General features: G+C 33.4%; 1 protein-coding gene across 1 annotated transcript; it reads right to left on the reverse strand.

The window, feature by feature from the left end:
- Positions 1–1,858: 1,858 nt before the first annotated feature.
- On the reverse strand, positions 1,859–5,935 carry LOC120070204 (ATP-dependent Clp protease ATP-binding subunit CLPT1, chloroplastic-like). Its single transcript, XM_039022069.1, has 6 exons — positions 5,537–5,935; positions 5,420–5,455; positions 4,773–4,882; positions 3,704–3,883; positions 2,378–2,502; positions 1,859–2,295 (listed from the first exon to the last, which is right to left on the reverse strand). The coding sequence occupies exons 1-6, from the start codon at positions 5,752–5,754 to the stop codon at positions 2,263–2,265; spliced, it is 702 nt and encodes a 233-aa protein (XP_038877997.1). The 5' UTR covers positions 5,755–5,935; the 3' UTR covers positions 1,859–2,262.
- Between the last annotated feature and the right edge of the window lie 4,992 nt (positions 5,936–10,927).

A 10,927-nucleotide genomic window follows, 5' to 3' on the forward strand; every position in this document is an offset into this window, starting at 1 on the left:
TTTGCCTCACTTTTACAAGACATCCCCATAAAGATAATGGCCCCAAAGAACAAACACTTTAGGAACATACCCAATGAGAATGTGCTTGGCCTTTCCTTCTTTCTTTCTTCCTTTCTTTCTTTTTTCCATTTTTTTTTTTTAATTTTGGGATTTATTGCTAAGGGTGACCTAATATGCACGTGTGCCATCATCATTTTAAGCACATAATTATTCCCTCCTCCATATACTATACATGTGCTTTAGGTCCTACTCAACTTGCAAAATTTTCCTCTTATTTGCCTGTTTTTTCCTTCTACTCTCATTTTCCTTCTCAAGGATATATAGCTCATTGTCATTTTATCTACATTTAATCTTTAGTTTCGAAAATAATAAAAATTATCAAAGTGCTTCTTTCCCTTTCAATTTTCCCTTTCTTTTGACATGTCATTGATCTCTTTTTTCTTTTCTATTTCACATTTCTATCATCTTGAGTTTTTTCTTTATCGAACATGTACAATAATAAAGTTAAAACGTGCTTCTCTCACACGTAATAAAACCATGTCATTCAACTAAAAGAAGAATAATATTGCTACAAACAAAATCAGATACAAGGCAGATTTTAAAGTTTTTTTTTTTAAAAAAAAAAAAGGAAAAAAAAAAGAAACCCTTGATGGTGGTTACCTTAAAGCAACCGTGCAAGTTCAATACATGTTTAAGCTTCACTGATCAGATCCAATGTGATATGTATTTTGACCCTATATAAGCTAAGAACGCGACCAGAGAAACCCATTTGAGCAAAAAGGAGAGGGAAAAGAAGAAATGACGGACAATTTCTCAAAGACGCAACAATCTCATTCAACTTTCACTAGAACAATCCTGCGAAGTCAAAAAGATGCGGTTGCTTCATGTTCTAAACTCTATCCAAATGGACTAGATGCAAAGTCTTAAGCAGACAAACTTGTACTGTTCAAGTTTTTGGCTATAGTGGCTTGAAAGTGACCAGAGAATGGATTCGTTCAATGGTTGAATCAGAATGCTTTTACAAACTTTGAAATGACAAAAATGGTTGTTTCTGATGCATGGATCTATTCCTAGGTCGGTCCACTAAAGTTGGTCCCTTTCACCGTGGCAATCATATCATATCAACTAATGGCAAATTCACCTAAAAGAATAGACATGAAGAAATTTCTCTGCTTAAATTCAAATCCCCCACCTCCATTTGGTATAAAGAGATTCTGAGAAAATGGAAAACGCTTTTTAGACTGTTCAATTCTACCTGTTAAACACAAGAGAACAAAAGGAAACAGGCAATGTAGAAACACTTAATGAAGATCATGATTATTAAAATGTCTAAAATGCACTCGTTATCATAACATCTACATTCACTTACTCGATATTGCACTAAACTATGAGAACAATGCTAAAGGGCCCAGCTTAACAATCAATAATCTCTCAAGTCAAAACATAAGTCATTTAAAATATTGAATATTTGCCATGCCTCTTAGTAATGGATATCTACCACACGGTTGATCAAATTAAATTTAACAAAAACCTAAGACTTTCCATTACTATTCAACCTTCAACTCACTATTTTCAATTTGTATTGCTTATATTATTTTCTCTTGAACACATCTGGCTATAGAATTCGAACATCCAAAATAATACTCACTGAAGTTCCAATAAGAGCATTATCCAAAAAAAGGTCGTCAAGTAGAACATGTTCTGTATTTAACTGGCTAATCTGAACCACATAAATCAAGATTATCTATAAATTCACAAAAAGAATTTACCTGGATATACAAACTTCAACCGGTGGGAGGAATCAAAATGTAAGGAACGTTAGAATGTTGACAAGTGAAAGCCCATATATTAAGAAGCATTAAAGAAACAAAGATAAAATATTGAATACTAAAATCGAAAAGTAATCGAGGATGTCTTGCAAATGCTAAATTAAGAATGATGTGTTAATTATTGGGGGTTATTATTCCCTTTCAACTCAGGTTGCTTGTACAAGAAAAGCCACAGTAAGAGAACTAGGTCCTGCAAGCAGTTTGAGACCACTGAAATGTAGCATACCATACCAGCACTCCACAAGTTCGAACAATAGTCAATTCAAAATGAAGATGATTATGAACGGCAGGTGCTGATTAAATAGGCAAATCACTATCTCACCAAATGGATGCACGAGGATCCAAATCATGTGAAACTCATTTTGGGGGTCCTTTGTGAAGATTCGATCCACGAAAATATGAAAATCACATCATATCTTCTTACATGAACCATCTACTTATAACTGAAAGTTGCATCCTTGTCCACCTGTAAACAATAACGTTTTAGTGCAGTATATCATCAAGTACTGAGGGCGCTACTAACTAGACAAAAACAACTTAATACTTACAGTTTTTTCGATCTCTTTTGCCTTCTCATCATCGAAGCCAAGGGTGGCCAATATCTTGCGACCTGCTGATTCCTCTGACCAGATACCGAGAAGCAAATGGCCTGTAGTTATTTCTCCAGATTGGCCTGCACAGAGGACCTTAGGTTCAAGCAAAAGTACATGACAAGATGCACATAGGTGATGATCATTCTAGTCAAAATCTACCGTCAAGAAGTTCATACATACTTGTGCACATTTGTACATGCTTTGTGAATAACTTGATAATAAGATGTACTGAAATCCTTAAAATGGGCAAAAAGGTCGGTGAAAATCTATGCAAGTGGTGTTTCTTGCTACATGAGAAAATGAATGCTTTACAACCAAGTCTTTATCGCCTGTAAGCAAACACGACTTCTAAACCCTTTGAAAGAAGTGGCAACCTTTAAATTGCAGTGAGCATAATAATCTCTTTTTTTCTGTGTATTTGTGAGTGTCTAGGCCCGCTTGTGCATCTCGACTATTTTCCTAAGATAATTATATGACCCTTCTATATTTGGTTGTCAAATCAACTCTAAGATATTAAATTCTATGTAAGTAGGTGGACACCATAGCTTGAACTCATTCCCTCTAGGATCTTTAGTGTTGACCATTAGACTAACCTATGGTGGTTCTAAAATCATTTATTTTTTCCTCGTGATCTAGAAATCCTTTATTCACTATCCTAGCCAAGGAAGAATAATCAGATTTACTTCCTTTCCATCCAAGCTGTCAGAGTCTGACAAAAAATGCATAACCTCCCTTAATCTGTTTCCCTCTGCCAATTAGGTCACGGTTTGAACACAAAAATAGGAAATATTAAAATTCTGATTCAACCAGCAGTCAAAAAACTTCCCAACATATCATTCTTTACAGTGGGAGCTTAGAAGTCATGCATAGAGGTTTCAGCAGAAAATTCAAGTATCATCATTCGCTTTCAGGCTGAATAAGAACTGCATTTGCTGCATGATTAGGAAGAATGATCAACGCCTACTTTTGGCTCGTCTGAAATGAACGGAATCATCGTATCTTTGAAGGTAGAGAAATGGAATTCACTTTTTTTTTTTTTTTTTTTTTTTTTTCTTTTTCTTTTTTTTTTTTTTTTTTTTTTTATCACCTTTTGCATACATCTCTTTCATGGTGTAAATTCACTTCCTTTTCTTGTGATTACAATCTCAATGGAATAGCAATATATAATCTACCATGGCACTTGTTGACCCTTTCATAATCTCATACTATCAGTGAAATTATGATTGAATGTTTTTCATTAATAATAATAATAATAAATAAATAAATAAATGAAGATCTCACCTGACTTTAGCTTCTTCGCAACAGCCCAATCAAGTGCCCTCTGTGCAGGTTCAGTCAATGGAGGATGCTCTGGGCTGAAGAAATACATGTCAGATTTTCCAAGTAGCTTTACAGTTTCTTCTCTTACTTTGAAAAGTGTAATTCCATTAGCCCTTAAGAATTTGGCAGCATTGCTTGTTCCTGAAAAGAATGTGAATATATATACGTTCAGCAAAATAAAAACTGTCTTAGCACTGAAGCATGACAAGATTGCAATCAAAGGGAATTTGCACCTTTAGTTTATAGTTTTTTATTGTCGTAGGTCCCAACTATTGAGGTGTATACACATTGGAAGGGAGGAAGGCATGCGAATGGAGTGAGGGGGTAAAATTTATGTGTTTAGGTGGAGCAAGTTAGATTGGGCAGTGGGAGGACTGCATTTAGGGGGCTGTTTATGGTGACTATCTTTTTGGCTGTTATTTGTATTTGGGTTCTCTTATGAGAATTAGGAGAGACTGGGGAGCTCTTAAATCCTTCCCCATTGCTGTTGATAAATATAACTGAGGCTACCTATCATATTCCTATCCCCTTCATCATGTATATTGTTGATTCACTTCATCATGTATATTGTTAGCAATTACACATAAGGACATTAAAAAAGCATTTGGCCGATGCCCCAAACCTACTGCCAAAGATAGGTTACTCATAATCATCAGCTGATAGGAGCTGACATGAACATTAGCTTCAATGCCAATTTCCTAAACACAAATAAGTCTTTCAAAACAATTCTATAGTTTAACATGAGCGGCATCAGATAACAATGGAAGATATCATGATTTGATGCTGGAAAGAGGCGTGGGAAAAAGTAATCACATTTGAAAGTGGTTGTCAAATGTTAACTCCTTAGGAGATGAATCAGATAGTTTCTTATCAGATGATCTTGATTTTAGCATATTAACCTTTCTTTAAAAAATGAACCAAAATTCATATAATTCTGTAATTTAACTGCTTTCAACTAAACTAAATCAATATGTACGTCTAAATTTAAATGTAAACAAGAAATAACCTGAGAGTTGGAAAGGATACTAACCCTCAATTAAAATTCCCATTAGCAAAGCTTCTGTGCCTGTATTTGGATATTTGAGTTTCCTTGCTTCCAATTCTGCCATTGTAAATGACTTTATTGCTCTTGCTGACCATCTTATACATCACAAATTCAACAAACAATTAACAAAACTATCATTTCTGCAATAATTGACATCTAATGCGGAAAAGGAGAAATCATATAACAAACAATATGACAGCTATGATATACTGACATGCTGGGAAATCGATTAACATAGATAAGAAAAAGTCCTACAGCCAAAAAGAGAGAAATAAGAAGTCATTCTATGATATGCATCGAGTAAGAGGTCATACATCTGCCATGTTAGATTATGGCTCAACATATCAGCAAATAGTTTAAAATGCACAAACTGGTAACCTTTCAACCACAGTCCTTAAAATTAATTTCTAACCTCCCAGACAGGCACTAAAAGACTAAAATTGAAGTCTTAAAACTTGATAACAAGGACTAAAGTTATAGTTCAACCTAAATAATCATCATCCCTCATTAAAGTTCAAAATGATTAGTTAAATTAGAAAATAACATTCACACATTATGAAGACAAGCAATAAAAACTTCAATGAACACCACTTAAGCTCAACTTATGCAGCAGAAAGACACTAATTACTTACTTCGGGATTTTCTCGGGGGAAACGCCCTCGGGTTTCCTGCAAAATCAGACAAAATTTTAGGTATGAGAGCATGAAAAAGAATCGGCAACTGAAGCAAGAGACGCAATCGTATCCTACGAAGCCGGGAGGCTAAATGATACGGTAGCAGTGGTGGCACGGCGACTGAACTTCGAGGCCGGATGGGTGGGATTAGAACGCTTAATTGCGAGCTTGAGCTCGATTAAGGGGCTGGGGGGAAGGAATAGAGCTTTGTGTTCTGAAGAGTAACAATTAGATTGAGCAGGAAGGGAAAATGGGAGTTGGGAAAGCGAAAGAGAATTCATGCTAGCCGCCATTAGAAGGCTAAGGAAAGCTCAATTTTGGAGGAGACTGAAAGCAGGTCCGGGAAGAGTTGATAATAACTTAGAACGAAGATGGGTTTGGTTGGCTTTGGCTATGGCTATGGCTATGGCGTTTCCTGAGCTTCTTGCTCTCCTGATTTGGGCGCAGCTTAGGGTCTGTTTGAAGGGTTGGATAATTTGAGGAATTAAGTATATTACACAAAAAGAAAAAAAAATAAGAAAATGCTAAATTTTAAACAGAGTTTACTCTCTTCTTTTATTTTTTCTTTAAAAAAATATCTCATTTTATCTAATTCTAATTCACTTAAAGGATAAAAAATCAAAAAAACAAGAAAAGATTATCACGATTTTTCTTTAGTAATTATCATTAAAATAGATTTTTTAAAAAAACTCAGAAAGATTAACACAAAATTTAAAACTATTTGAATTAGTGGTTACTAATTATATTCATAGATTTAAATATTTAACTTACAATTTTTTTTATTTATTTATCTACAAATAATTATATTCACAGATTTAAATACTTAACTTATAATTTTTTTTATTTATTTATTTATCTACAACTATACAAACCAAATCAATTTTTTTATTTATTTGTCTACAACTATACTAACCAATTCAAAAGATTCAATTTAAAATAAAATCAAATTAGTATTTGAAAATCTAAATTTCATTAAGTGGTTATATTAATGAATAAGCCTAACCTTTGTATACAATGCCGGTCGCTCCTATTGATTGAATGGTCTAATAAAGTGTTCAAATCTTGGCGATGTGAGTTTTGTTGCTTGCGAGGTTGTGAGAAGTCCACTAAACCTTATCATCTATAGGAAGGAGAAGTCGTAACATGATTTCCGTAGGTGAACCTACGGAAGGATCATTATCAATGACTCGATGTCAAACGATGTACGAATGCGTTTACGAACTAACTGTCCACGTCGAGGGGAAGCATTCTCTTTGCCTGCTCCCTCCCCCTCGACGTGCCTAAACCAAACTCTAGCGCAGATCGCGCCAAGGAGAAAAAAAAATACGTGGCTATATTAAACCTCAGTTATACATTAGGTATCTTCTCTTCCATCATTAGTATGTTCTTCTTTAGTGAGCTTCTAAGTTGTTTTCATACTCTAAAAGTAGGCATCACCTCCAATTTTCCTACTCTCTATTTTATTTTTATTTTATTTTTGTTTTAAATTAAAATGTAAAAATTAAGAGAATAATCAAATCATTCAAATCAAAATAACAACTCGATTTTGGGATCTTTATATGAAAAATCTGTTGCGAATGTCCTAAAACTCGCAGTTCGTAATCATGAAAACATATTCTATTTATCAATAAAAGTATTATTGAATGATTTATTCAATAAAAGTATTATTGAGATTGAAATTGTATTATGTTACAAAATTCAATAAACGAACCCATGGCTATAGTATGAATACTATAATTTTATCTAGAAACATAAAAGATGATCAAGTTATAGTATATAGCCAAAGATTTATAAGTATATGAATGAGCTAGGATACCTTGTCTTGGGGATACTCTGGATGCGGTCTACTTTATATATTGATACAAACAATATGATCCCAATATCGTTCATGTGGAGACATGCAAGTGGAAGCATCCTATGCAAAAGAGTTTTGCATAAGACCGGACCATGAAATAGTCACTTTTCTTTATAATAACTGTTTACCGTTCAAACTGACTATTTTAATTCGATGACCTAAGGTAACCCGATCTTAATCCTGAGCTAACTATGAACTCTTGTTTATTTGGGATTATCCTTCAATCTGCATAGGTGAGAGTAGTACAACAACACTGCTCAACAAGCCTCCCATTTTGGGGATAAAACCAGATAGATAGTTGGGAACATAGTCATTCACTTCTACCTATTTTAGGATTAGTAGATAGGTTGTTCCCTTAAGTACTGATTTTTGGTCTTGAACAAAGAGGCCACGTCCTCTCATAGCCGAAAGGGACGTGGTTTATTAGTTGGACTATAAACCAATTATTCAATAAAAGATCAGTGGGAGCTTAAGAAGCAAGATGTATTTTTAAGGTTAAAACGATAATTTTGACTTAGTTGTAAATACGAATCAGTTAAATCAAGTAGACAAAAATATATCTATAGTGAGGAAAGTGCAACCATCGAGCTATAGTGGCATGTCTTGATGGTTAACAAATATTGATTAACTCAGGTTAAAGAGTTTAACTGATTAATCTCAAATCGCTAGAGCTCAAGATCTGTAGGTCCATAAGGTCCCTCTACTAGGTCGTAAAAGATTAAACCTTGGATTAGAATATTGAGCAAATTTGAAGCGTTCAAATTTGAAAGGTTCAAATTCAATTTAAGGGTTTGGATAATTATATTCGATATAATTAAATGTTTAAATTTTTTTAAATTAAACATAACTGGAGAGTTTAATGTATTTAAATATTGATTACATAAATAGGGATTCATGTTTAGGATTAGGTGTTTCATTGATTTAATATTTGATATTAAATTATTATTATCTAATTTTAATTAAATTTATTTAATTATTTATTTAAATGAAATTAATTTCAGATTTAAAATTCAGTTTTAGAAATTGAGTTTATTATTTAAATAATTTTAATTAATTGAAATAATATTTGAATTTGTTAGTGGAAATATCCAATCTTTTGAGTTATTTAGTGGATTTTCCCACATTTTCATACTTATCCTATTAAACTCAAATGGAGTTTGAAGTGTCAATGTAATGATACATAGTACTTGCATGGATTGACTGAATAAAAGCTTCAATTTTTTACGATTGATGATCATGCAAGTTGAATTTCACAGAAAATTCTAAAACTCCCTCAAATCCTCTTCTTCTCTATTTCAATTAAGCTCAATTGAGAGTTTCCACCACTCAATCCAAAAGACTGATAATAATAGACAAGATACTCTTGGTAGTCTACTAAGAATTTGAAGGTCAAATTCGTGGAGTATAACAAGAATAAAAAAGATTTCTACAAAGGTATACACATATGAAACTCTCTTTCTATTAAACTGTTTTTTAGCATATTTTATATTCAAAGTAAGTATAATTAGAGTAGTTAATGATTATGTTTGCTTTCACTTTATGCATGTTTACTCTATCAAATGGTATAAGAGCATGATTTAAGCACTCAATTAACGTTAATTTGAGTTTGGTGGGTGAAATTCTAGCAATGCATGTTTGGTGACTGATATGGTTTTTAATTTAATTTTGGCATTAGAATTCTCTTTGACTCAGTTGTTAAATTTGTAATTGGCTCTTGATTGATGAGTCTTAATGTGTGCTTGAGAGTCTGTAATTTTATTGAAGTTAATAGAGTTGAAAATAGGCTATAATTGAAGATTCAAGCAAACAAGGTCAGCTGTAGACACTGGAGAAACAACCACTGCCTTTGCAGCGTCGTGATGTTGTTCTTGTAGTGTCACGACGCTGTTCATTCTGAAGCTCGAGGCGTTGCAACTCTGGGATGGAGCATTACAACGCTGCTCATCCCATCCCAAAAACGCGTGCACACGAGGATTGATTTGCGAGAGATGGCCGGTTCAACCAGTCCTGTTCAACCCATTTTGGATCGGTTTAGCCCTTTTTGAAGTCTTTGAGGGTCAGTTCGATTGGTTCGGGTCGGTTCGAGCGGTCTAGAGCCTTTCTCAAGATGGTTTTTATTTATTTATTTTCGTAATAAAATGGTTTATTGCTTACTTAGGATACCAAAGTTGGTCCATATCAGTGTTGTTTAAATATTTTATGCATGTGATGTATGTTATATTTAAATTAAACATGTATGTGCATATTGTATTCCACGTAGATTTAAAATCTCACCATAGGAAAACATGTTTCATGCATTGATATATGTTATAAATTGGTTATAATTTCTATAGTATGCATAATTAGGGTTTCATAAGATTAATATAATTGTTATATTAATGTGGAATTCTTAAGTTTATGTTATAGAATGTCTACTTTTATAAGAGTTAAAAATGAATTAGACATTTAAAATCTATAACAAAGATAAGATACATGCTCACTTAAGGTAAATAACAATTTGTTTTAATAGTTAAAATAGGTCGTTATCTTATAAAACTTGGTTACAAACTCAATCAGTCTATAATCCTGTCTAAGGCTGGAGGTACTTAAGTTGACGGTTTACGTAATACCTCCTACCTGGAGATTTTAGCCGAATTACTGAGCCGCGTTAATCGGTTTTATGAGCATACGTAAGCAGTATGAGATAATAAAATGGTTTTATCACTTAGACATCGTCGGTTAAATCCAAATATAAACGTTATACTTAGATAAACTACATAGACTTAGGATTTTTTTAGCCGAAATATACCTAAGTACAAAAGATACCCAAATAATTAAAACACTTCAGTGGGAGATTGATAATATATATGAAATATTATTTTTAGCTCTCACATTCCTAGGAGTTCACACCTTGAGATCCATGCTCGATTTCGTGTCACTTTTACCGCGACTGCTCCATTCGAAAAGTATTTTCATGGGTCAATATCAAGGTGAATAGGGGAAGTAGTTTATAGTAAGTGGGTGTAGGAAGTGTGTCAACATATCCTCCGGTCTCTTCTATTAGTTTGAACCATAAGATTCCTATGTTGCGCCTGCTGTCGTTTTTAGGCGACACTAGCTAGTCGTTTTTACGACGATCTCCTCAGAGGGTTGTAACATAAGATTTGGAACAACCCAGACTTCAGAAATGAATATGGTTTCTTAGTTTTGGCTTGAACATTATCTTCCTATTCGGGGGATATTCGTACCATTCTATGAAATTTGAAATTGGAAGGTCATACTTACAAGAGTTACTAAGTGTTAATAAGTTGTTGACCGAAAACTATAACTAAATGGCTATAGGAATAAGAGTTATTCTGGATATAGTATTTGGTCGAGAATGTCTTGCTCTAGTGAAAGAGTATTTGACTGTCCCTCGGTAGCATCTATTCTGACTTACTAAAGTATCATTGCAAATAAATAAAGAAAAATGAGTACTTTATTACTTTTGCTAAAATTGGATTTAGATGCAATTTACTCATAGAATTTGTTTATGTTTCAGCATGTCAAACTTGATTATACAACTCTTAGCCTATGATAAATTCAATGGAGAGGGTTATTCAAATTGGAAGTCGAACATAAACACAATACTA

The sequence above is a fragment of the Benincasa hispida genome, chromosome 1 (genome assembly GCF_009727055.1).
Source record: "Benincasa hispida cultivar B227 chromosome 1, ASM972705v1, whole genome shotgun sequence".
In the NCBI taxonomy this organism is placed as follows: domain Eukaryota; kingdom Viridiplantae; phylum Streptophyta; class Magnoliopsida; order Cucurbitales; family Cucurbitaceae; genus Benincasa; species Benincasa hispida.

Excerpts from the sequence above, each read along its gene's own strand:
- LOC120070204 (XM_039022069.1), bottom strand. The coding sequence starts at position 5,754 with ATGGCGGCTAGCATGAATTCTCTTTCGCTTTCCCAACTCCCATTTTCC. Across the intron at positions 4,883-5,419 it reads TCCCCCGAGAAAATCCCGAA|ATGGTCAGCAAGAGCAATAA; the intron begins GTAAGTAATTAG and ends GTGATGTATAAG. Across the intron at positions 3,884-4,772 it reads AATGGGAATTTTAATTGAGG|GAACAAGCAATGCTGCCAAA; the intron begins GTTAGTATCCTT and ends CATTCTTTTCAG.